We start from the raw sequence: 27,144 nt of genomic DNA, 5'->3' as shown, positions 1-27,144 counted from the left end.
CCTACGAATAAATGTAACAGGTGCCCAAGCACTCCACCCAAATTGAGATCTACCTTCAAGATATGTAAATTGTGGCTAGCTTTTTAACACGCTGACAGGACGCGGTACTTTTCGCACATTCTTCAAGCACGAGCGTCTTATGTCGTGGTAATACACTAAGTCTTTTCGGGTCGTTTCTTGTCAAAAGAGGTGTTCCTACGTGTAAAATAGCATCTTCCTGTTTCTTAAGATCTATAAATAGTGTCCTTTTTGCTAATGAATTTTCCTTCAGATGTAACAAAGATGATCACAACGATTGGCCGTGAATTTCGTTAAAAAGAATCTTTATGATATAACATTGCGTAATTTTAACTAATAAACATTATCTTATGTCTAACACCATTTTTTACAAGTGGGACCTTTCAATAAAAGCGGCCGCTACCGGCCAAATTCTGAACAATATATTTGTGTTCGTCCTCTAATTATCCTTTCGCTTGGGTTAAAGGATCTTTAAGATGTGCATATGAGCTTTGCCTTCTTGGGGTCAGTTCAACTGAGAAAAATAAATATGATTTCAAGAAACGTTTGTTCTCCATGACGATATTAATTGTGAAAGATAACAATTCCCTGCATCCATTTAACACTGTTGCAAATTGGCACATCTGTTTCTGTATGTATTGTGTGTGTGTGAGTGAGTGTGTGTGTGTGTGTGCGCGCGCGTGTGTAAGGGGGGGACCCCGGGTGATACGCACTGCGTAGTAGCGCATGCAATACAGATACATACAGTACACGTCGTCAAGACGACTATCGATATTGTGTGAATATTAACTGCTGTGGAGTGAATATGCACATAATATTACATATAATAAGCGTATACTTTAGTTGTCCTTAACGGTGTGCGGGGCAGCCAGTCCTGATCTCAATATAAGTGGGAGGTGGTCTAGATTAAATCATACACTGTGGGTATATATTCTTCAATGTTGTGACAGGAATGGTAGGAATGGAATCCTGCCGCCCTATCCGAAGGACGATTCTATTGTCAGTCGTTTTGTTACGGATATTGATTCCACTAAATTAATACTACCCACGATGTGTGTGTGTGTGTGTGTGTGTGGGTGTGTGTGTGAGCTTGTGAGTATGTGAAATATATGAGACATTCCCTTTTTTGCCATCCAACCATGTTGCAGAGACAATCTTTGGCAAAATTGTTTTAAGTGAGTGTTTAAGCATTATTGAATTATTTTTCTAGTGATGTAATTATATATGCATGTACCCTCACCCAGCTTTTGGTCAGGTATGGGGGCTAGAATCAAACTTTGTTTTTCAATATGGGGGGGGGGGGGGGGGGGGGGGACACGTCCCTCCAACATCCTCATGTAACTTATTATTATTATTATTTACTTAGAATGCACTAGCATTGCAATGCTCCCAGTTTAACACGACTGATATTTTAAACAACGCAGTCAAACATCAAGAATACCTATTTATTTTAAAATTGAATAAATTAGTTCAGTTTAATTTAATTTAATTGAGTTAAAATTGTCATTTAAAGACAACTAAGTTAAAGATATAAGAACCAATCTTTAACCTCGTTACAATTTGTGATTCAACAATTGCCTACTGTGAAAATTAGCTCCACTGAAAGGTGCATCACTCATCGTATAATAAAATTAATTATTAAAAAGTGACATAAAAAGCATCATTGTAAAAAAATGCATTCGGTCAGGTCTAGTGTCCTTGAATGTACACAAAGATTAAATTGTACATGTATTTTTACACGGTGCAAAAAATAAAGTACATGTCAGACCAAAGAATCTAGTGTTTAATTTAAGAGACATCTTTTTATCACATTGATTAAAAAATTATCCTCATTTGTCATGGAACTCATGCTGCCTCGGATGTTTCAGCTTTCATCTGCTTCACGTCCACAAGAAGCTGCTTTTTATCTACCTAAAACAACAAAAAAAAAACAAACATTTTTTAAGTTGCAAGATTGTTCCAACTCCCCCGGAACTCTCGCTGAATGCAAGAAAGAATGCAAGAATGAGTGAATCCTCTTCGAGCAGCACGCGAAATTTAATCACCCACTAACAGCACAAGGAGGCGTGCCATACTGTTAATCTGTTTGCATTCAGCAAGAGTCCCCGATGAGAGGTGAAACTGCGTTAGCTTATGGACGAAATATACATTCGTCCATGGTTAGGAACAGTGGTTGTTTAAAAATACTGCTTGTCTCTAAGCTACAGAGTCTATGGGAGCCAGCTTCTTCATTTTCAAACCCTCATGTGAGCATGTTTATCATATTTGAAGATTATTTATAAGAATATGATGCACCAGGCACAGATGGTCATCCGGTTATCCGGATTCCTTGGCAAGGTATGTGACGTAGATAAGCCTAGATTACATTTGCCACGGGCACCGTACGATGAAATTGTAAAGGATTTTCCATACGTTTTTTTTCACATCGTAAGAGGCTACAGGCTACGAGTATGTTTATAAAAGGCCTACATGCCGTGTCATTTCTTCGACATGACTTTCAAGGTCATGATCAGGTGCGGAAAATTCGGTTTATCGGTTAAACAGTGATCACATCGAGCCAGTAGTAGACACGAGAAACAAATCTGGCTGGTGAAGTCAGCTTCAATCAGATACATGTAACACTGAATTTCAATTTTGCCGGAAGCGAGTATGAATGGATATTCATAAACTTCGCATCTTGCCAGCGTTCGATGTGAAACCTGGCCCTGGTTTTACAAAAAAAAAAAAAAAAAAAAAAAAAAAAAAATATATATATATATATATATATATATATATATATATATATATATATATATATATATATATATATATATATATATATCTTAAATCAGTTCCCTGACTTAGTTGACTAGGATTTCCGTAAGAGTGCTGTAATACTGTTTCTTGATAGGATAAGGTGTGTGCACGGCACCGTGTAACGTTGGTAACCAAATTCTTAATCAGTGAAGCTGACTTAATTTTTTTTGTGAAACAGGACCCTGGGCTACTTACCTTGTGCCTTGCTCCAATTTTTATGAATTTGTCAAAGATATAAAACTCATCCGGTACATAATATTCCAGAAGCTGAAACAAACAAAGAAAAAAGTTCTCACACATTATATGTCTCGGGGAACTAATTAAAATTGACCAATTACAGCTATAATTCATTTACGTGAGAGTGAAGTTCGTTGATAATTATCCATATCCATTATTTGAGGTCGTGTATGTAACAATTTCGTCTGTGGTCAGCATTTATAAGTTCACTTTCCATATAATTTGCACAATTATCTTAAATTGTGCCAAAATCTGAATAAATTGAGATAATAATTCGTAAAATTAATTCGAAACTTACTTCCTTTTTACAGTAGTCGTGAAGTTCGTCAGTTGTCAAAGTTGCCCCCGGTTCCAAGCTAAAAGGAAAAAAACAGGATCATGCAAGGCCTTAAACTGAATTAATCTTTAGAATGACATCAGCGACATACAGTGTACAACAGTTGCAGCAGCCACATCACATGGTATATAAATTTTAATGCTCCAATTGAAACGTTCAAGTGTGAGATCATTTAAAGTTTGTATTCCCGTGAACTTTAAAATATATTTAAGTGTCACCGTGTCACCGTTTTTATTCCATTCTCAGGCAGTTCCTAAATATGTTTTCAATGTAACTAGAGCAATAATAACAACAATGTAACATACACCAAAGACCCTTAAAAATGTATCATAACTGAAATGTTATGAGATCGACTTACATCACACAAAGAATGATGGTGTCACCAAATGCACCATTTGGGAGTCCGACAACCTGCAAAAACAACATCAGGGACTCATACTGTACTGAACTATATGTCATGTGATATTTCTTTTCGATATCATAGAGAATAGTTAAATTTATGTAATCTGTACACAAAAGTAAAATACACAATATCCATATACATATTCTACAAAATAAATATATAAATAAGAAAAGTAATAAAATGAAAAACATAAAACAAAATACATATTTTATTTGATCTGTCAGATTATGTAAGTTGGAGAATTGCTTGGTGAGTATAAACTAAATAATACCTCCAAAAGAGGAAAAAACTTACCGCGGCCTCTTTGACTTTAGGGTGTTTCATGGCGGTTTCCTCAATGGGCTGAGGATACACTTTGTCGGAATAGTGATTGTACCTCATAGTTTGAGACTTGCGCCCCATAAAGTATATGAACCCCTTCTCGTCCATTTTACCCATGTCACTAAATTAAACATTGACTTCTTAATTTATATATGCAGTCTTTCCGCAATTTTAGATGTAAAGCCGACGTGAGAAAAAGATAATGGAATGTTTGGACAGGAATGTTTTACATGTGCACATGTACTACTCGTATAATAATGCGCATATAAATTCATATTTATACACGCGTGTGTCTAATATTGTCGATCTATTGTTTAGTAGGGTGCACTCAGAACAGATGGTCCGCGGATGAATTAATCCGCGGACTAAACATGGCCGACCCCACTTAAAAGTAACGCCGCCTAACCCTTTAATGGTGGCCCCGTCTCCAAACGGATTAAATTGCGGCTTCGAGGTTTAATTGCTAGGCCCCTACAGGGGAGACACGTGTGGAGCCGGGGTGGGAGGCATCAGGGAATAAGGCGATTTGCTTTTAAATATTTAGTCCGCGGATCAGCTAGTCCGCGGATAATCTGTTGTGAATACGAGAAACTAGTCTGCAGATTATATACGGCGACCCACTTTAAGGTTTGCCGTCCAACCCCTTATACATACTGAACAGATTCTCCGCGGGGATTACTCAAGAAGTATTTAAGTGGGTCGGCCATATTTGGTCCGGGGACTAGTTAGTCCGCCGTCGTGAATGGGTGCATTCAGAAGAAAATAGTGTGTGTGTGTGTGTGTGTGTGTGTGTGTGTGTGTAAGAGAGAGAGAGAGAGAGATAGAGTTAGAGGGGCAGGGAAGCGATTCATACCAGTTCATCTTGTACCTGAACAAACCCACTCACCCTGTCTTATACCAGCCACTTGGTGTTTTTGCCTTTTTTGTCTGCTCTTCATCGTCATATCGAAGCAGCACGGCAAAGCTACGGACGTAAATTTCACCAACTGTCCCAATTGGAACAATATTCTCATTGGCTTCATCCACTATTTTCACCTATATATAAAATATAATAATAAAACTAATACGAGTTTTAAATCCGCGCTACACATACGCCTCAGCATTGTTTACAAATATTATCACATGTAAAATCTAAGGATTTAATTTCAAACTAATAATCAGAAAATAAATCCCTAAATATAAATAAATAAACTAAAACAATTCATAAGCACAGAGGGTTTTTTAATGTAGAAGATAATAGCTGACGGTGCATATGATATGGTGTTAAGCACCACCAATAGATATGAACAGTATTGACAACTGTGATCTTATGGACAGTTTGGGTAGTTATGTTATTTCCTCTTGAAAAAAGTCCAATAAATACCAAAATAATAGTACCTTTTTAATATGGGAGCCATTTGTAACAAAGTAATGAGCCAGGGAATTTGCATGACTGTACAAAATTTGCACATTTAATATAGATATGGTGAAAATACGAATAAGACAAAGCAATATTTTTTGGGTCCTTTTCGCATTTCATGTTTTAAGGTTCGAAGTAAATAAATTACAAGTACATGGTCACGTGTTTAGATGACATGAACTGTATACAAAATGCAATTAAGGGAGATTTGTGTTGAAACATCACACAACCATTGACACATGTGTAATACAAAAAGTTACATATAACAAGATCTACATGTACCTCCGTGTGGCCAATGGGAAATCCCATAGATCCAAATCTATGGCTAGGGTTAGAGTCACGAGGGTAAGTCATTGAAACGTAATACACTTCTGAAAGGCCCAAACCATTCTGGAACGTAACAAGAAATATAGTTAACTAAAATTAACAGAAAAATAATATTAACATATATACACTACATATGTACATACATTGGTTCCAGTTGTCTTAAAAGGGAAATTGTCTACTTATCCATACTTTGCTTGACCGTCGTCGTTTTTAGAAGCTGAAGGTTATAAGGGTATTTAGGAAAACGAGATTACTTACGACGAGAACCAAACGATATACAGTGCGATTGAGCATTTATCTCAGTAAAACGCACAGCCAGTCGATGAGGATACTGTAAAACGAGACGCCATACCTGACTTGGAATCGTGTGGGAATCTTTGTAACGATAAGGGTAAAACACTATGCGTCATGCAGTAATGCTGTATTTATAAAAATGACACTCTAAAAGGTGAATTCGTACTGTTGTACATGGACTGTTTTCTACTGCACTTACGAATAAACAACCACAATCTGTTGATAAATTATTTTAGTTTTTACTCGTTGGCTGAGTCTTCCATTATTTCTGATTCCACTATCCTTAAAAACACACGAAATATTACTTGATTTCACGCAAGTATTGCGATCTCGGATGATCTCCATCAATAAGCTATTCTTACTTCATATACAGTGTATCACTGGCTGTTAAAGATCGAGTACAATGATAACGCATGATGAAATGAATTTTCACGTATAACAGGATTTACAGACGAATTTGTTGTTTGTGATATCGAGCGGCAGGTTTGTGATTGCGAACACCAAATTTACAACTTACATGTAAACTGCGGTTAAATGGAGTTATTATCGTTTCTGTGGCCTGTATTAACCAAATTATAAAGAAAATGTACAATTCGAAAATAAATAAAAGTTTTACAACAGGCATGTACCGTAAATTCTGGGATTAACTGTGACATTTGTTTCTGTAAATTCTCGCTCAAGTACGTGCCAGTCCAGGTGCCTATATTAACAGAAAAACATTTGAGGTTATATCACAAAAAAGCGTTAGCCTTCAAAAGTGAATGAAGAAAATCGGCAAATATAGCAGTGCATACAATAAATCTACAAGTACATACTGCAAAGACAAATTTACGATTTATTATGCCTAACATTATTTACATTGTTGTGTTAAGGCATTGTATTCTTTTCCATATTCCTTTTTCTTTCTTTCTTTGTGTGTGTGTATGTGTGTGTGTGTGTGTGTGTGTGTGTGTGAGGGGGCACACAAGGACAGTAATCGAGAGAAAAAAATTCCGCCTTGATGGATAAAATACAATGCCGGTGCCCACATGTATCTGCTTAATGTGCACGTGCAGGCGCAGAACTCGTCTTTTAAACAATTCTTACGACTTTTGAGGATGTACATTCTCAAGGTAGCACATCTATATCGTTATTAAACAAAATTAAATGCATTTTTAAAGGATATTTCACACCTACTGTTATTTGTTTATTACAGCAAAAATGGTTAGATAAATACCTCGTTTTAGCGAAGATATATCATACTTCTTCAATAATTCAGGGCGTTCCAAAATTTTTGCCCAAAACTGCGGGTAAACATCGGCATGCGTGATTCTTAAAACGTAAACCAAAAAGAAAGTGAAATCTAATATTGTTAATAATATACCTTTCACAACAGAAATAAGAAAATAATAAACAGAATTTCAATCATACATCCATCAGCATTTTTCGAATAAAGTTTAAGATAAGCAACATGACCATAGGGACCATGTAAAAAGTATCGACACTATTTAGTGCACGGTCCCTTTGTAAACCCCACCTGCTACTTAAAAGAAACATCAGCAGATGAAGCTATAAAGGAGAAGAAAAAAATGTTATCTGTTAAAACAAATTACAATACGTGAATTAGTGAAAAGGATAAAACTAGATTAGAAAAAAAGATGAGATGGTTGGATGGTACATGTATGACTGTTCAAGAGAGCATAATATCAGTAACCCAGACCTACTTACTTGTAATCTTGTATCGTCCTGAGTAGATCTTCTACACCCCAACCCTCCTCTTCCGTGAGCCCAAGTTGGTCGTAGTAAGCGTTCCAAAGCGTGGACGGAAACACTACTGCTTTGGGGCGGATCTTATAATCCCTCACCGCCCACACGACGCAGTCAATCTGGATGTCGTCTACTGCGCTGCTCATGAGCCCTACAACTGAGTGCTGGAAAAGACATACGAAACATGCAATTTTGTAGCTTCCTCATTCACAAGTACTGTCTAAAATCCCCTTTATACTGGACGGCGATCCTTTCTGCGTCCATGTGCGTCCATGAATCTGCCATTGCTGTGGTCGTAGAAAGGAGGCACCAGCATTGGTTTGGTTGCAGAATGAATGGTTAATAATCGACCAGTTGTGGGCACATACCGGTAAACTATTTACTCTTACTTTTACTCTTAAATCGGGTCGTACATGTACTACCGAAAGGACGCCGTCCAGTGCAAAGGGGGGTTAAGAGATCGGTTGCGTCTGACTTGAAGCCATGTCATCCATATAATGTGAGCATATCAAAGCACGTATCTGGACACTGTCTTTATTAAAGTAATTACACTTCGCGCTTTTGTAAAATTTTAGAGCTATTTTATCAAATATTAATAATACTTGTGTTAGGCTTTGATTGAATTTATTCCAGTTACAAAAGTCAAATTACGGGCGGAAAAAAGGTTGAAATGAAGAGGGGGCTTATTACTGTAACACAGAGTTGGAAATATTACCTCTATTGCGCACTTTTCATATCTGAAGCAACAGGAACACTATAGGAAAGTTTTAAAATTTTGGCGGGGTCGGGGGGGGTGGTGTGTGGATGTATTATCTTCACCTCTCTGTTCCATTTTACTTCGTGTCTCACCTGAGCTCCGATTCCATTTCTCATAAATGTATATTTCATCGAATTTACGGTGCTGTGGTGGGTATTAAGGCCTGTCTTCGGAGATCCCGTGCTGCCCTAGAATATAAACACAGTGCAGCTTGTTTTGCTCAATAAAGGCCAAAAGTTTAATCTTCTCGGTTGATTCATGGTAGACTAATTATGGTGGAATCGCCTGTTTGGTAGAACAGCTTTTTAGGCCAGGCAAATACAGATTGTTGTAATCCTAAACTTGTTTTTACCCCCTGTAGGTTCTCAAAGCCCTTTACAACAAATTTACCTAAGTAATAAAAACAATATCTAATGTAATAACTGCACTCCGCTTGCAAAAAGAAATGCATCCATTGACACACATATATTGGCCTATATAGGGACCATTCTTATAATCCTATCGTACTAGCAGGATCGATCTATCTCCGAGGGGATTCTCACTGAATTGTGTTCACTTTAAGCGTGCAGGAAAGTTAATTATCCCCCTAGCAGCTTCAGTGGGCGTGACAGACATTTAAGCAGCTTCAACTGCATGCAATTTAGCGAAAATCCCCGCTGAGTTAGATCGCTCCTGCTAGTCTATAGGTTTATGGGAATTCAGTCATAGACTGTTAATTAACGCGGTTACATACCGTAGTGCAGAATGCATAGCTGATGTCGTCCATGGTAACTTTAGCCTTGGCTTCTCTCAGCGTCTGGTCGCTGATACTCTCCCCCAGGGTACACAGACTCTCAATAGTCAACCTACAACATACACACCTTACCGGTACATTATAAGTACGAGGCTGTAGGCTGTAATTGCCATCCCCACCAGAAATTTTGGGTAATTTTTTTTTTTTTTTTGGGGGGGGGGCTTAGCCTTTCCTTTCCTCGCAGTCTATTACCAGTCTCAAGCTTTTTTCTTCAGTCAGCATTTAGATAAGTGTCACAAGCGGTACACATAACCTGCTTACATACAGACTTGACATTTAATATGGAATATTTTTTTCCAAATCATTTTTCATCAGTTTTTTCCTATTTTGCTGACTGATAAAAGAAAACAAGGATTAAAATCGTGTTTTAATAACTTTGAATTATCTCTTTGATGTCATTTTGACATCAGTTCATTAATGGAATTCGCCAGAGAAGCAAACAAAAACACATTGCCTATTCTATGTCATACGACAACCATTAAAAGAGATATTTTGGATCTCCATATTTTCCAAATTATTGTCTGTAAAAGAGTTACACGCTCCACAAAGGACACTCATTTCAGTGTCTAGTCACAGTAACGGTTGCTGTTACACCTGACTTCTTCTGGCTGCTACCAGCGCTCTCAAGTGGCAAGGCATTCCTTGGGTTAGGTTTTTAGGGTTCAATCATGAATAACATTCCAGGCATCGGTCAAAATCTGTCCAATTTGGTCCAGATTTGTTGTAGGACATATAGGCCATTGATTCGGCGAGTAATGGCCTACCCACATATTGTCTATGTGGTTCAAAAATGGCGATTTTGATGGCCAAGGTAGTTGCTCATTCCCTTGGTGTTCTACGTAATCTGCTATTAAAAGTGCTCTGTGTGAACCGGCAATTTCACCACACAACCTAAAATTGTTCCTAAGGTGCCCCCTATCAAATGATAGTCAAGTGGTTCCCAGATTATTCCATTATTTGATCTGGTTCAGGTTTTCGTCGATGACTACCATTGGTGTTTTGGCACCAATGTGGTGTCCACTCCAAATACTGACGCTGTTAATGATCTTAGTCACTTTAGACGCCGCACACGCTTCGTCGTTGGCCTCTTCTGGATGTCTGTAAACTCTGTTTTGACTAATTGAGCGGTACAGATGAAATCTGACCTCAATAAATAAAGCCGCGAGGTTTCAGTGTTCAACCCAGAAATGGTCAAGGTCCCCAGTTCATGAGAGAAACATACAACGATGTTTTGCTGTTTACAGTGGGTACCTCGGAGGTCGTCTGGAATTTTAACCTGCGAAAACAAGTTTGGTGTTCGATAAGGGCCTTGAAAAATGCGTTTTGGTGGCAATTTACCCCTCATTCTGAACGGACTGGGTGGTTTTTGTTTAGTTGCAACAGTATATCCCGAAAGACAGTGGGTCCTGTGCCCTGGTGGTAAAATATCAATACACTGGGTGTGGCCTCTGTGTAGGTATATCAGTCTGGTCATTACTCTATAAAACTGTGCGGACCGTTTCGTTTGGCGCGATTATCTGTCTGGCAATGTCGGACTTTTTCGCGCCATTCTGCCACAGATAAACAAATATGCAGAGCACTGCATAGCTCATTTTACACCTTGCAAACACGCGGTCGCGACCACCTGCATGCAAAATTTCAAATTCTTCTATGCAGTAGTTGCCGACATATGGATACTTTTTTGACAGAACCATGCTTTGCCAAAGCCAAGCTTTGACCTGCCCAAAGGAGCACTACCCACTTGAATCACTGCATATTACATAATGCAGCAGCGCAACAAACCTGGTATTCAGTTAATTGGAAACGACACACCTGACTACACATTTCTCCATTCACATATCTTATATGAGATCGGACTTTTTTGAAAAAAGAATGCATTTTTACCTAGGCATACCTTCGAAACTGAAATATTCCATATTAAATGTCAAGTCTGTATATTGTAGGCCTTTAACGGCCAATATCAATGCCTTGAAATAAGAAAAAGGTTAGAGGATAGTTCTAGAGCTCTGGAGCCTAAATGAATATACATACGAGTAAATAACTGAGATGTATAACTATAAACAAACATGTATCTGTTACAGTATATGTGACTTATTAAAGTGCGTTTTGTGCCTTCTGTCAACATGCACCTACAGTATATATTGGAATCTTTGACACAAAGCTGAACATTGTAGGTAACATTATACAACACTCACGATGCGTTTGTTAATTGACTCAAAACTACATATTTTCTGTTAAATATTCGAGTTAGTTTCCACCAAATCTTACCCGGTCACCCTTCCATCACCTATGACCACGTGACGTAAGGTTGGTAAACTGAAAAACAAAACAAACTTTTTTGATTAATTGTTCAAGACAAGACACTATATATTATTAACGAATAAACTCCCTAAAATTTATTTTAGCTCATGATAACCATTGTGTCACTTCTATTTTAATTCATTTTCTGGTTACATGTAATATAGAACTATAGAAATATAGTGTGCATTTTGTGGTCATAATAACAGCTGAGCTAGAATTCGATGTTTTGTAGCATTTTTATTGAATCTTAGCCCTAGAAGAATAATGACTCTTTCAGACCGCCATGATCTTGCTGAAGTATTAGAAGGAAATATCGTCATCAGATACTTTTACTCGTGGGATTTTATCAACTTTAAGGTCTGAATAAGGGAAAATGCTTTGTAGGATATTTAGACATAAAAATATGACTTTGGCACATTTTCGGAAGTAAATGGTATATAATAATCAAATGACCATTTTACTATCGTTAAGATATCCTTAAGATATAGTTAATGTACCTTTCAGATGTGATATTCACCCCCTCACACTTTTCCAAGTCAGGAATGATTTCTTTCAAAGCCTTTAAGTTGGCATCGTTTACCCCAGGGAATAACAACATGACCTTGATTTTGGCCTAGAAAGCGAAAAATGTTTGAGAATCAGTCCCGATGCGGGCTAGCTTCTTCATTTTCAAACTCTCACATGTGTGTTGATCATGCTTGGCTATCATTTGACTCAAGATATATCTGTTAATTATGGTCAGTTTAATGCATAAATGAAACATAATGGTTGATTTAATTAATAACAATTATGATTAACATTATGCATAAACAACCACAAATGTTTAATAAACAACGATTTATTTCTAAATAGACTACATGATGTATAACTTGATACACACCATATTCAATTCGCTGTTTCGGTTATAACTGAGAAATTAATCGTATTTTAATTATATGTACAGGTAAACATACGAGCGCATTTGCTCCCGTAAAGCAGACATGGTTTCATTTAGTGCATACAACATATACAGCACCAAATATAATGTACATGCTCGCCGAACAGATATACCTGTGCATAAAGGTGTACTAGTGCATGTTTAGTTTTATAATCTGTTCGACGATCGACAACAAAAGTCGGGAATTTCAATTGGACACAATTTCTGAGACGCTAGAGTGCTTCTTTTTGTAGGAGTCTTAAAGTTGCTTTTGGCTGGCGGTTACAAGAATAATTAATTATGTAAGTTAATTTCCAAAACTTAGTAACGGACACGATGGGTGGTAGAAGCCTTTGAACACAAGCAATACATATGCAAATTCCTCGGAAAGCCAGCATCTTCGGTCACTGTTTGCAACATGAATATTAAATATTATGATGTGATATTACCCAAAATTGGACCCAGTTGTACAGGTCAAATACTACGTTACGTGCCCTTTTTGTAAGGCACAACAGTTGGATGATTAGATGGTATATTGTAATCAGCGCGGGAAACAAGGTAAGGGCCCGTTAAATGTGCACATACGGAGATTTGAAAATGAAAACACTAAGACTGGGTTCCCATGCCTAGATCGATCCATCTGGATCGATCTTGCTCCCTGTTGAGTCTCAATAGATTGCTGTCAACTAACTGGCTTAAGTGTTAATTGTCACACCTACCGAATCAGCTAGAGGGTAAAGATAATTACCCCCTAACAACTTTACTAGACGTGACAGACATTTAAGCCGGTCAAGTTGACAGTAATTTAGTGAGACTCCCCAGGGAGATAGACTGATCCAAATAACTGTGGGAATGGTCCCAGGCTAACTGAGGGGTTGATGCAAACAGAATAGGTTTAACCTTTTGTTTGTAAAATATATAGTTACTTATTTCTAGGTAAGATTTCATATTATATTTAATTTAATGCTTGAGTTATTTCCATGTTTGTTTTGATATAATTTCATCAAGTTTTAATATTCGCAAATATTTTGTCTATCAATATAACTAATGTAGCATACCTTGTTAACGAGCACTACAAGATGTGTTGATCTCGGTTCATACAAATGGGCTTGCTGCAAGTCGAAATAAATAAAATAAATATTGACAACAAATGAAGATATACACAATTTGCCATCAAAATGAGCACTTTCATTTGACGTTTAATTATAAGTGCATCGTGATATTAAAGAAGACTACACATGCGGTAACTAACATTTCAACCTCTTATTTAAATATAAAATTGAAGACGAATATAACAGAAAATTGAAATCACATTTGTCGTATGATATGTGACAAGACGATAGGCAATAGTGAAGAAAAAATAATCAATGGGACCATTCCCATAACCCTATTGTACTAGCTGGATCGATCCAACTCCTCGGGGATTCTCTCTAAATTGTATTCAGTTTAAACGGCTTTAATGTCTGGCACGCCCACTCGTAACTAAAAGTACTTGGATAAAGTCGGGAAAACTTTGTGGTCCACGATGTTGTTCATGTTGCTTGCGAAGTAGGCGTGCCAGACAAGTTGATTACATTGTCTGTGGCTTAGGGAGAATCCCGCTGAAAAATATCGATCCTGGTAGTACGATTGGGTTATGGGAACGCAGTCGATGAATTACCGCTTGTGTAGTGGCTAGAATTCTATATCCCGTGTTTAAGGGAAAGTAATTACCATGTAGTCTCACATACTGCATTCGGTGCAATTGCTATGTATTTGGTTGAGAAAATGATCTTTAGAAGAAAGAGATTCGTAAGTTGGGAGAGGTGCACACGTTCAGATTCACGGAGGACGCAACACTCGCACGTATGAAGAGAAAGTAGGAAAAAAGACAAATAAGTACAGTATGTATTTGCCCGGTCCTTTCTTAAAACTCATTTTATATATGTTGCTTGGTTACTAGACCTATTTTATAGCTCATTAAGTAATTAGCATATAAGTTTGCAAGTAATGTAAAGGTAGGTATATCAGAAAAATTTTCAAACTGATCAGAAAATTAAAATACTTATATCATCTGAAAGGTAATGCAAAAACCGGATGAAATCATTTGGAATTTTTTAAATATTCCTACAAGCAACAAAGATATTGAAGTTTTTTAACTGCAAAAATCCACCAAAAGTGTCCACACTTCTCAGCTCAAAACCTGTGCCCACTGACCAGCAGTGATCACTCAGGCGCAGCAGAGCACCCTGTGTGTCTTTGTGTGCTCAGCCTATTGTCTGGCTCACATAGCCTGTGACTAATCAGGGCAGAGCTATTTCCCTGTGGTAATTTTCACATCATGTAATATTGCGGATTAAATTAACTATACTTCGCAACCTTCAAATTTCATGATTTTTCTACATAATATAGCAAATTTCATAAACTTTGCTGGATATAAATTTCAAAAAGATGATACCAGCACTTACCTGAAATTTTTTAGCATTTTGTAGAGGCAAAACTTAAAACAAGCAGAACCGAAACTTGTCAAAGACTGCAACATGGGAAAATCATGTGACCGGATTTTACTCTTTGATTTACAACTTATTTAGTTAATGGCTTGTATTAGTTTTTTTACGCAGCGCTAAAAGAGAGATTTAAAAAAGGGGTTCCATAGGCGAACTGTCAGCAGGCCGACTTCAGTTTAACACTTCACTGCCCGTGGACAGTTACGACTGTAGCGCCCCTAGCGGATTGTGATCTACCTAGTAAAGGCATTTTAAGAACACGTGTTATAATGCATGAATGTATTAGGCGTGGTTAACAAACGAACTTTGTCAGGCCTGTTAGTTTACGTTTATTTTCTTTCCTTAGATATTGAGTATGTTTTTCTCAGCTAGCTACATAATTTCATGAAGTTGTTTTATATTTATTACAGTGTCAGCAGACAAAGGTTACGGTATTTTGTCATGTTTCACAAGTCGAGGCTAGACAAGTCTAGTGAGTAGCTAGTTTATGTATGTTATCATTTAATTTTGGAATTAATTTGTTTCTTCTTAACTTTGTAATGCACTTATAAAAGAAATTGATTTAATAACAGTGACATTCAGTCATTATATAAGTAAGTCATATTGAAAAGGAACATGAAGTATAGATGTTAAGTCTCTTTATTTATTATTATTTCAGAACGTATCTTATTGTAGTGGATCAATAAAGGCTCAAACAGACAACCTGCGTTTGTTAAGATATTGGACGCTACATGCAGTTTAGACTTTTGCCTATCACGGAACAGACCTAAAGAAAGAAGAAGCTGATTTGTACCAAGTCAACACCAAGTCAAGTCAACAAAGATGTCTGATTTAGAAGATGTAACCGAAGACCCAATGAATTTAAAACGTCTACGAGGGGCCGCTAAAGGTGTTGTGACACGAACCATAAATCAGATAAATTCATCTATGAGTAGCAATTTAGTAAAGGAGGTAGAAGAAGGGCTCGAAGCACTTAGTCAAGCAGTTAGTAAGTTTGTTAAAGCCCATGAACGTTACCATGTAACTCTGAAGGACGAGGATGACATTGATGTCTCAGAAGGATATTTATCATCAGTGCTACATGAAGTTAGGGATTTTAGAGCTTCAACTTTGTCTTGGATTGGCAGGGTAATGGAGAAACCAGAGCCCCTTGTTGAACAGCAAGCTGAAGAAAATGTGACTTCTGTACTCAATCAGATTCTCAAGGAGATCAAACAGCAACGTGATAGCCAGGAGCAAGATAAACAAGAATTTTCGCGTCTTATAAAAGAGCAAGAAGAAAGGTTACGTGAGGAATTTAGATTAGTTAAGGAGCAGACCGACGTAAAGCCGCTTTTTCCAGAAACCACACAAGGTGAAAAGAGAATAACAGCTGAATCACCTGCTTCTGCAGCTGAGTCTTCATTGGCCCAACTTTTGAAATTATCACAACAACAACAACAAGCCAGCATAGAGTCTATGCGTCTCCCACCGGCAGATCTCATCAAGTTTGATGGAGATCACATAAAGTATTGGCCTTTTATGAGACTTTTCTCTTCAATGGTGGATAAAATGACAGTGACCGATGATGAAAAACTAACTAGGTTATATCATTACACAGTAGGCCCAGCAAGAGATGCTATATCCCCCTGTTTGTACCACCCAGATCCAAGTAAGGGTTTCTCAGAAGCGATGACAACTCTGAAGAGAAGGTTTGGCAATCCGTATCTGATTTCTCAAGCCTGGATCAACAAAGTTTTAAATCACAAATCAATAAAAGACAGTGCACAATTGAGAGCATTTGCCGATACACTTCGAGGGTGCCAAGATACGTTAAGTGCCATGAATTGTGAGGCAGAATTAAATACAGGACAATCCTTACGAAGAATTATTGAGAAACTTCCATTAGATATGAGGAAAAAATGGTTAGAGAACAATCACAAGATCACAGCATTGGGCAAATTTCCGACTTTGAATGATGTGGTAAAGATGGTTGAAGTGGAAGCAGAGAAGAGGCGTGACCCTGTATTTGGTTCTTTGGTTGACATGTCACTTGTTTCAAGCAAATCGTCCATCAAGGCTCAGTCATTTATTGCTGAATCCAAAGCGTCAGAAAGTTTCTCAAGAGAAGGTAATCTGCCTGCAGCAGTCAGCAAGCATTGTATCAGATGCAGCCAAGATCATTGGTTGGACCAGTGCCCAGTTTTTGTGTCAGACAAATATGAAGAAAGAAGGAAGATGGTGTTAAGCAAAGGTCTGTGCTTCAAATGTCTTAAACCAAACCACACAGCACATGAATGTAAATTTAAAAGGAACTGTGAAGTTTGTGGGAAAAGGCATCATACTCTTCTACATAGTTACAATAGTATGCCAAATGAGAACAATTCCTCTACCCCTCCACGTGCTGCTAATGGGTTTGTTGACACGGAAAATGTTGCAATTGGACTACCCATAGTGCCAGTGAAGGTGAAAAACCCAAATGGAAACAATGTAGTGCAAACGTACGCACTACTGGACAGCGGTTCAAATTCCACCTTCTGCACTGAAGGTCTCAAGAAGAAACTGGGAATAAAGGGAAAGAAAACACAGTACACACTAACAACCCTAGAAAAAGAAGCTACCCCAGTGATTGGAGAAATTGTCAGCTTACAGATAAGTGATGTAGATGAAAACCATAGTATGCAACTGTCAACAGTATTAACAAGAAGCAAACTCCCTATATCATTAGAAGACAGGGCAACACAAGAAGACATCAGTGAGTGGACCCACTTACAGGACATCCCCTTCTACTTCCACAAACAAGATGAAACAATAGGGCTGCTTATTGGAAATGATAACTTTGAAGCATTAAGGCCCAAAAAAGTGGTTAGTGGAGGAGAGGGAGAACCATGTGCTATACAGACTGTACTCGGATGGACAATAAATGGCCCACTAAAACGGAAAGGAAAGACTGTGACTTCAAATTTCATAAGGAAAGATTCCCAACTTACTCAAATGTTTAACAAGTACACTGAAAGAGACTTTGAGGAAGTTAAAGGAAAAGAAGAGATGTCCAGAGAAGATATCAAGGCACTAGGGATATTCAAGACAAGTGTGAAATATGAAGATGGGCATTATTGCGTAGACTTACCATGGAGAGAAGAAAAACCTCTTGATAACAACATTGATATGGCAAGGAGGAGGCTGTTACTATTAAAGAAGAGGTTGGACAAGGACCCAGAGTTAAAGGTGAATTATGTGGGTGCAATGAAGGAAAACTTGAAGAAGGGATATGCTGAGAAAGTTATGACAAACAAAGATCAACCGCAGGCATGGTATCTGCCACATTTTCCAGTATTCAATCCAGCAAAACCTGAGAAGACAAGAATAGTTTTTGATTGTGCGTCCAAATTCAAAGGAAGATCTTTGAATGACTGTCTGCTACAGGGGCCCGATCTTACAAGTTCATTATTTGGTGTGCTCACAAGATTTAGAAAAAATGAAGTAGCAGTAATGGGAGATATCAAAGAAATGTTTCATCAAGTGAGAGTTAGCCCAGCTCACTGTGACTACTTAAGATTCCTTTGGTGGGATACAGAAGACTTCAATGAGGAACCAGGAATATACAGGATGAAAGTTCACTTGTTTGGAGCTACGTCATCACCTAGTGTATGCAGCTATGCATTGCAAAAGGCAGCTGAAGATAATGAAAAGGAGTTTGGCAATGAGATTGCTCAAAGTGTGAAGGAAAATTTCTATGTTGATGATTGTTTGAAGTCGCTACATACAGAAGAAGAGGCAATTCACTTTGTTACCAAAGTTACGCAATTGCTTGATAAAGGAGGTTTCAAGATTACCAAATGGATATCAAATTCGTCCAAAGTGTTAGAATCCATACCAGAAAGTGACAGAAATCCAAAGGTTAAAGACTTGGACTTAGAAAAGCTACCAATTGAGAAAGCTTTAGGAGTGTTGTGGGACACTGAGAAGGATTCATTTGGATTTAAGGTCAAGGTCAAAGAGAAGCCAGCAACAAGAAGAGGCATTTTATCCATTATCAGTTCTGTGTATGATCCACTTGGATTTACTGCACCATGTATGTTACAAGCCAAAATATTACTCCAAGATCTAGCCAGGGCCAAGTTGGACTGGGATGAAGAGATAAGTGAGCAGAATTTTAGGATCTGGCAAAGATGGCTGTCTGAAGTGCACAAGTTAGCCAAGTTTTCAAGTCCAAGGTGTTTAAAGCCATGTAAATTTGGTCTAGTGGAGTCATGTCAGTTACATCATTTTTCAGACGCATCACAAGTAGGATATGGAGCAGTTTCGTATGCACGACTGATGAATTATGACAAAGAAGTTAGTGTTGTTTTTCTGGTAGGCAAGTCCAGAGTCACGCCATTGAAAACAGTGACAGTTCCCAGATTAGAGCTAGCTGCAGCCACTGTGTCAGTGAAATTAGACCAGATGATTAGGAAAGAGATAGACTTACCTATTAAAAAATCAGTTTTCTGGACAGACAGCATGGCTGTGCTACGATATATACACAATGAGGATAAAAGGTTTCATACATATGTGGCAAATAGAGTTACAATGATTCGTGAGAATACTGATTTGTGCAATTGGAAGCATGTGTCTAGTGATATAAACCCTGCAGATCATGCTTCAAGAGGGCTCACAGCAAATCAGTTAATTCATGAGAATACATGGATTGCAGGGCCGGCATTTTTGTCCAAGTTTGAAGATGAATGGCCAGCACAAGCTGTTTATGAAGGACAGTTGGACATTGATGACCCAGAGGTGAAAAGGAAGGTCAGTACATGTGCACAGACAGCAGAAAAAACAGGATTTTTACACAATCTGATTCAGAAGTACTCCTCGTGGACAAAAACTGTGAGAGTTGTTGCCTGGATTTTAAGATTTATTACTAGGCTGAAAGGAGCACAAAGCAAAGAAAGATATTTATCAGTAGATGAAGTTGACGAAGCTGAGATGATAATCATCAAAACTGTACAAAAATCATGTTTTCCTGAAGAGTTCAAATCATTGTCTGAAGGTCAAGGAGGACAGATAAAGAAGTCTAGCAGTTTATACAAGTTGAAGCCCATGATGTTCAATGATTTGTTATGTGTTGGAGGAAGATTGGTACATGCAGGGATATCAGAAAAAATGAAACACCCTGTAATATTGCCTAAAAAGCACCATGTTACACATTTGATTATTCAACATTATCATCAGGCATGTGGTCATTCAGGGAGAGATTATGTTCTTTCACAGCTCAGAAGCAGATATTGGATAATCAAGGCCAATTCCACTGTACGTCATGTTCTTCACAGTTGTCATGATTGTAAAAGAAGACAAGCTTCACCATGTGTCCAACAGATGTCAGACTTGCCTGAAGAAAGGGTTAAACCAGACAAGCCACCGTTTACATATGTTGGGATAGATTATTTTGGACCCTTTCACATTAAGAGAGCAAGAAGTATGGTCAAATATTATGGGTGTATATTTACATGTTTGACATCTAAAGCAGTACACATTGAAGTTTCAAGTGCATTGGATACAGACGCATTTATTAATGCGCTGCGCAGGTTTATCGCCAGGAGAGGTGCTCCAGAGTTGATCAGAAGTGACAATGGCACTAATTTTGTGGCAGGAGAACGAGAATTAAGGGAATCCATTTTATCATGGAATCAAGAAGCTGTTAATGACTTTCTAGTGCAGAAACATGTGAAATGGGTGTTTAATCCACCTGCTGCCTCACACTGGGGAGGAGTGTGGGAGAGGTGCATTAGAAGCATACGTAAAGTGCTATCTGCAGTGCTGAAGCTACAGGCTTTGGATGTTGAAGGGTTAATGACTTTCATGACTGAAGTAGAATCCATACTGAATGGAAGGCCAATTACCACAGTCTCTGATGATCCAAATGACTTGGAGCCTTTGACACCGAATCACTTGCTTCTCCTACGATCAGTAAATAATTTACCACCAGGAGTATTCAGGAAAGAAGATTTATATGTCAGGCGCAGATGGCGTCAAGTTCAGTACATGGCAGACCAATTCTGGAAAAGGTGGATCAGTGAATACTTACCCTTATTGCAAACAAGACAGAAATGGATTAAGCCAGAAAGAAATATTCATGTTGATGATGTTGTATTACTGGTTGATGATGTATTACCTCGAGGAAATTGGCCTCTTGCCCGTGTGGTTAACATTTTTCCTGGAGATGATGGTCTTGTGCGCAAAGTTAGAGTCAGGACACAAAATTCCATGTTAGTACGACCTGTAACCAAGTGTGTGTTTTTGGAAGGTCAAAATGAAGATTAACATTGTTTATGATATAATCGAGGTGAATAATTAGACCTAAGGATACATCAAGTGGATGTGTTAAACAGTGTAAGGGATGTAGGCGGATCGCTGTCCCAGTGAGACTTGAAAATGTTATGTTTTTGATTATATTGAATGTTTTTTTTTTAAATAGTTTATAAGGGATTTCTCTTTGCTATACTTACAATACATTGTTTATGTTATACTGTATTTGAATAATTAAGATCACTAGTAGCAGTTTGCTGAAGTAGTTAAAGATATATATGGATAGTTAAGAAGCATGGCATGCTCTTAAGGTGGAGGGTGTATGTAGTGGCTAGAATTCTATATCCCGTGTTTAAGGGAAAGTAATTACCATGTAGTCTCACATACTGCATTCGGTGCAATTGCTATGTATTTGGTTGAGAAAATGATCTTTAGAAGAAAGAGATTCGTAAGTTGGGAGAGGTGCACACGTTCAGATTCACGGAGGACGCAACACTCGCACGTATGAAGAGAAAGTAGGAAAAAAGACAAATAAGTACAGTATGTATTTGCCCGGTCCTTTCTTAAAACTCATTTTATATATGTTGCTTGGTTACTAGACCTATTTTATAGCTCATTAAGTAATTAGCATATAAGTTTGCAAGTAATGTAAAGGCATTTTAAGAACACGTGTTATAATGCATGAATGTATTAGGCGTGGTTAACAAACGAACTTTGTCAGGCCTGTTAGTTTACGTTTATTTTCTTTCCTTAGATATTGAGTATGTTTTTCTCAGCTAGCTACATAATTTCATGAAGTTGTTTTATATTTATTACAGTGTCAGCAGACAAAGGTTACGGTATTTTGTCATGTTTCACAAGTCGAGGCTAGACAAGTCTAGTGAGTAGCTAGTTTATGTATGTTATCATTTAATTTTGGAATTAATTTGTTTCTTCTTAACTTTGTAATGCACTTATAAAAGAAATTGATTTAATAACAGTGACATTCAGTCATTATATAAGTAAGTCATATTGAAAAGGAACATGAAGTATAGATGTTAAGTCTCTTTATTTATTATTATTTCAGAACGTATCTTATTGTAGTGGATCAATAAAGGCTCAAACAGACAACCTGCGTTTGTTAAGATATTGGACGCTACAGCTTGACAAATCATTCCTATAGAGTTCGCTGCAAACACTGCAATTGGAAATGTCTTGTCCGGAAACGCCACTATGGTAACCCTGTCTCCCTTAGCACAGCCCAAAGCTAGGAAACCCTTAGCCAGCCGATCGCTCTAGAATAAACACTGCATTTGAAATCGAAGATAAAACTGGAAAAATTGCCTGTTAATTAGGGAGTTGGGAAAACAGTTCAAGCTATTAAATCATCACCACAGGCAAATTTCATTGTGTCCCTATTTAAGAAAAATTTTGGAAAAAATCACCTTTAGTCAACGATATCCGTGCATGGACCGTGTCAAGGATCCGTGGTACGTGTAACCATACAGCTGGTGCCTTATTAGCTTTACATCGTTTTACCTTTCCACAAATTTCGCTCTTCTTTCTCCTCACCTGTTGCAGCCATTCCCTGTATGACAGGTGCTGGTTGTATTCCGGGTAGATAAGTGGTACATGGTCTGGGTCAGCCGTGGCGGCCTCAGTCAACAGAGATCCGATGGTGGTCGACAATAACGGGAGCCTACTGGTGGCATGGATGTAACTAGTCTTCAGCGGTTCTGTAGGAGGGACAGCGTCGCTTGAAATACAAAACATGTTCCGGGCCTAGTAGAAATGCCCGCGATTGGCAAATTGTTGAATATTAAGGATATTAAATCGATGATTTATGGACCTGCTTGACAGCATTCTTACAGTGTCGCTGTTGCTTTGATCCAAATACAGTGTACCCTCTTACTCTTCCGTTTTAAAATAAAAATCCCTCTTTCAAAATTATGTTTGCACGCAAATCCCTAAGATTCTGACGTAACTCTGAGTCATACTACAATATCTATTTAAGCATGGTCCCCCCCCCAATTCTGCCTGCCATTCATTGACATTTGCAGACTTTCTTCTCTCTACCATTGACCAACCGAGCGATAACATCATTTTATTTATTCTCTTTTTTTTTCAAAAATTTCTAACAGCATTGAAAAGTGCAGAGAAACAACCAGAGAAATGTCTGTGAATGATCTACTTCCTTGATTAAATCTATTACTTTAAGCAGTATATGGTAGTTTATATATATGTCAGCGCAATAAAAACATTCTGTGGAGAAAATTATTTATGACCTAACATAAAACCAACGTGATGAATCTTAAAGAAAGGATCGGTGGATTAAATGAGATAACGAGCTCGAGGGGAGGGGGTGGGGCGTATCACCAGATTGATGCCCGTGACTTAAGACCAGATTGCACTGGTTCTACACTTATCAGTCTTTAATGAACAACGCAGGTGAGATACCCGGTGGGAGTAGTTGCCTTTCGTCAAGCTACCCCTGTACATGTATGTGTAAGACCCATGCTCGTCCCTTACATTAATTGCATGTTATTTCTTATAACTTTGAGCAAATATTGTTTGTCATCCAATAGAATAAGAATGAGAAATATAAATAGCTCTGATACTGTAACTAACATTTAGTAACTGACTGACGTTGCGATCTCAACCTGAGACCTTTCACTGAGTGAATCGACTTGGACGGACTGGTCACCTGATCTATTGTCATGCGGCTAGGAATGCTTTTTAACCTCTCGCGGATATAGGGCACTGGAGACTATTTCTGTGACGTGCAGAAAATCTGCTGTTTTTTAATTGTGCAAATTCATCACTTTATATTTCATGGAAATCTTAATTTAACATATATGTTAGGGTACTGTATGTGCATTAATAGGGTCCTCTCCAAGGTTTACAAGCGAATGAGTCGCTGTTGGCTGTGTTATGAATTACAGCTTGGAATTCCAACTTCCCATGATGTTGCGTGTGATTTCTAGACACCCGGGTTCTTTCTGCGGGTTAGTTGGTGCTCCTTACACCAATCGCAAGGACCTTATGTGAAAATGAACTATCCAGCACACGCCCCCCTGCATCAAGACACGTTGATAACATATTGATACCAAAGCATTGCAAACGAGCAAACAAATACAGTACGACAGGTAAACTATATTCTTAACTAAGAACGCTCTAAGTATTAATGTATTTTTGCGTGTTCTTCTTCATTTGAGTACTTACTCTGGATGTTCAACTGGAAATGACGCGCTAGCTGATGCCGACATTGTGATTTCGTGGCCGACAGAAAAGACGCACTCTTCGTTACTAGAATCCACATAATTCTATATTAATATTCTTAATGGCACAGTTTGAGACTTATTCTTTTATTCAAAAGTCGTTTTGACAATAATAGACAGTAAATCATATTTAAATTTGCCATGGTTTCCAAGGCCGTTGAGCTCTGATAACCCTGACATTTTTCTCTTCACACTCAGTACACTTGAAATTATAATGTTACCCAAATAATTACATACCTTGGCTTTCTTTGTCCCAAATCTGGCCATGAAATAAAGCATATATGTACTGAACTTACTTATGCAGTTTCCATTCAAGCTTAGGCTTTTTGTCACATCATTTAACTTTGAATAGTTTATGTTCGATATTCTTTTTACCTTACAAGTGTATTTAGCGTAGAAAAACAATCTGTAATTTACATATCCATACTTAATTGCCGATGCAAAAAGTTTTGTAATTGGTCACGTTCACTTACCTGTAGTGCACTTACCTATAGGGTAGGCTGCAGTACCTCTGATAATCTGAACACTAATAGTTCAAAGAATCAAATCAACTTTGAGGACCGTACATGGCCTATGTTATGGAGCGCCATTCACGCAAAAAATGCAGACGTCAATTCAACAATCTATCGGCACTATTTAACAGCCAAAACCTACTTTAACTATCTAAACTTAATTCTACTAAATAAGTTGTGGTCATTTTAATCATTCGTCAAAATCTAACAATCAATAAACGATTCAAAAGTTAGTTACTGCAACTCAACAATCAGTCACCGCAACTCAACAATCAGTTACTGCAACTCAACAATCAGTCACCGCAACTCAACAATGTATCAATGTATTTTTGCGTGAATGGCGTGAAAGCATGGTGCGCCATTCACGCAAAAAATACAGACGTCAAATCAACAATCTACCGGCACTATTTAACCAAAACCTACTTTAACTATCTAAACTTAATTCTACTAAATTAGTTGTGGTCATTTTAATCATTCGTCAAAATCTAACAGTCAATAAATGATTCAAAAGTCAGTTACCGCAACTCAACAATGCATTTTTTGCGTGAATGGCGCGAATGCATGGTGCACCATTCACGCAAAAAATGCAGACGTCAACTCAACAATCAGTTGCCGTAACTCAACAATTAGTTGTCGCAAACGGTCATTCGCGGACTTAACACCAGATTGCGCGCGCGCACCGTCAGCGATCTGAAACGTCCTTGACCTTTTCCATGTTTTCAATTCCGCATATTATGGGAGTACATGTGGTTCATCGTGTTCGTATTGTCATGATATAGTTAAGTATATAATAGTAGGATTGCGTTCAATCACATCATACTGAAATTAGATATGGCAATGAACCACATGTAGTTCCTACTCGAATAATATGCGGAATAGCACAGGTCTCAAACTACTGCGCATGCGCGAAAAGTACGCTGTTTGAAATAAACAAATACATTTATTTTCTCTTCACAAATAGGGTAATTCCTTTCGCATTTATAGTGTTATATGTGGCACCAAGGGGATTTTCCACCCCTCCCCCACTCTTGATTAATAAAATTATCCATCGGGAGGAATGAAAATTATATTGCAAAATACATTAAAAATTGCAGATAATGCTGTGAGGATATTTCTAGGGGGTCATGCCGATACTCCCCCGCACCAATACTCCCCCTCACCGTAACTCCCCCGTACTAATACTCCCCCGCTCCGATACTCCCCCTTAGTAATTTTTTGCATTATGCACGTCGATACGACCTCACACCGATAGATCCCCGCATCGATAAATCCCCTCTAGAATTGCCGTTAGGCCTATACGCGCACGGCCGTTACTCCCCCGCAACGATACTCCCCGCATTATTACTCCCCCTATGCAATTTCCACGAAACTGAGGGTCTGGGTAACGGAAAGTCATCCATCCATTTAATTATAGGCTACAGGTTAGGGTCAATCGACGTAAGTGGGTCAAAATCTAGGGCGGGGCTGAATTACCTATATGCAAATTGATGGGAACCGGACTGTCTATCATGGGAGAGTCTGTCACCTTGCATCGATTTTTTTCACATATAGATTTGAAAAATTGGTCAACGACTCGGAAGCACGGCCTACATTGTATAAGAAATACTTTTTTCAAATGGAAAAACGCTTTGGATATTGGTGAGATAAGTGAAAAAAAATGGCCACAGGGAGATTCTTGGTGATGTTGTTTTTATGCTATTGCGCAGTGCATACAAATCTTAATTGCTTACAATTGAGCATCGGTATTATACACAAGAAGCCGCAAAGTTCCTAAAAAATCTTGGGCGACAACACATTAGTCTCGGTCACAACCGGCCGCACGGGCTCTTACGACCCGTTTGAGTCCAAATTTTGCGGAGAATCTCAAGTGCCACGCAAGTCCTTTATGCGAAATTTCGAGTTCGCACGTATGTAAGCACGTACGGAGGATACTAAACATTTCCAATAGATTCTACAAATAATCTTTGTTACGCT

The 27,144-nt window shown here is 38.1% G+C and overlaps 2 protein-coding genes across 3 annotated transcripts; one reads left to right on the top strand and one right to left on the bottom strand.

The window, feature by feature from the left end:
- Window positions 1–1,449: 1,449 nt before the first annotated feature.
- Window positions 1,450–25,181, bottom strand: LOC106168453 (medium-chain acyl-CoA ligase ACSF2, mitochondrial). The gene is made up of 20 exons (XM_087007424.1): window positions 25,132–25,181; window positions 24,896–24,917; window positions 24,603–24,686; window positions 22,953–23,136; window positions 22,541–22,675; window positions 13,704–13,757; window positions 12,227–12,342; window positions 11,697–11,744; window positions 9,369–9,480; window positions 8,698–8,823; window positions 7,840–8,042; window positions 7,349–7,443; window positions 6,762–6,832; window positions 5,794–5,901; window positions 4,999–5,147; window positions 4,086–4,233; window positions 3,747–3,799; window positions 3,350–3,407; window positions 3,010–3,081; window positions 1,450–1,929 (listed from the first exon to the last, which is right to left on the bottom strand). The coding sequence occupies exons 3-20, from the start codon at window positions 24,644–24,646 to the stop codon at window positions 1,864–1,866; spliced, it is 1,842 nt and encodes a 613-aa protein (XP_086863550.1). The 5' UTR covers window positions 24,647–24,686; window positions 24,896–24,917; window positions 25,132–25,181; the 3' UTR covers window positions 1,450–1,863.
- Window positions 14,314–22,511, top strand: LOC106173592 (uncharacterized). 2 transcript variants are annotated; one of them, XR_015333312.1, is made up of 5 exons: window positions 14,314–14,642; window positions 15,378–15,603; window positions 15,790–21,941; window positions 22,220–22,281; window positions 22,468–22,511. XR_015333312.1 is itself a non-coding variant. In XM_087007414.1 (3 exons), exon 3 carries the CDS (start codon window positions 15,954–15,956, stop codon window positions 21,414–21,416), a length of 5,463 nt encoding a protein of 1,820 aa, XP_086863540.1. In that variant the 5' UTR covers window positions 14,314–14,642; window positions 15,378–15,603; window positions 15,790–15,953; the 3' UTR covers window positions 21,417–22,511. The 2 variants fall into 2 exon arrangements, 1 of the variants encoding a protein (XP_086863540.1); XM_087007414.1 differs by having other exon boundaries at window positions 15,790–22,511.
- Window positions 25,182–27,144: the final 1,963 nt, after the last annotated feature.

This window comes from Lingula anatina, chromosome 3 (assembly GCF_051362555.1).
Source record: "Lingula anatina isolate TDL-2025a chromosome 3, LinAna3.0, whole genome shotgun sequence".
NCBI lineage: Eukaryota > Metazoa > Brachiopoda > Lingulata > Lingulida > Lingulidae > Lingula > Lingula anatina.
Note: the sequence above shows the minus strand (reverse complement) of the source record. Positions and strands in the feature narration are given on the sequence as shown.

What these genes read in the sequence shown, in the direction of transcription:
- LOC106168453 (XM_087007424.1), bottom strand. Translation starts at nt 24,646, where the DNA reads ATGTCGGCATCAGCTAGCGCGTCATTTCCAGTTGAACATCCAGA. An exon ending in TTCCCATTGGCCACACGGAG is followed by an intron (nt 5,148 to 5,793) that starts GTACATGTAGAT and finishes TTTTATATATAG; the next exon opens with GTGAAAATAGTGGATGAAGC. An exon ending in AGTGGCTGGTATAAGACAGG is followed by an intron (nt 4,234 to 4,998) that starts GTGAGTGGGTTT and finishes TGTTTAATTTAG; the next exon opens with TGACATGGGTAAAATGGACG.
- LOC106173592 (XM_087007414.1), top strand. Translation starts at nt 15,954, where the DNA reads ATGTCTGATTTAGAAGATGTAACCGAAGACCCAATGAATTTAAAACGT.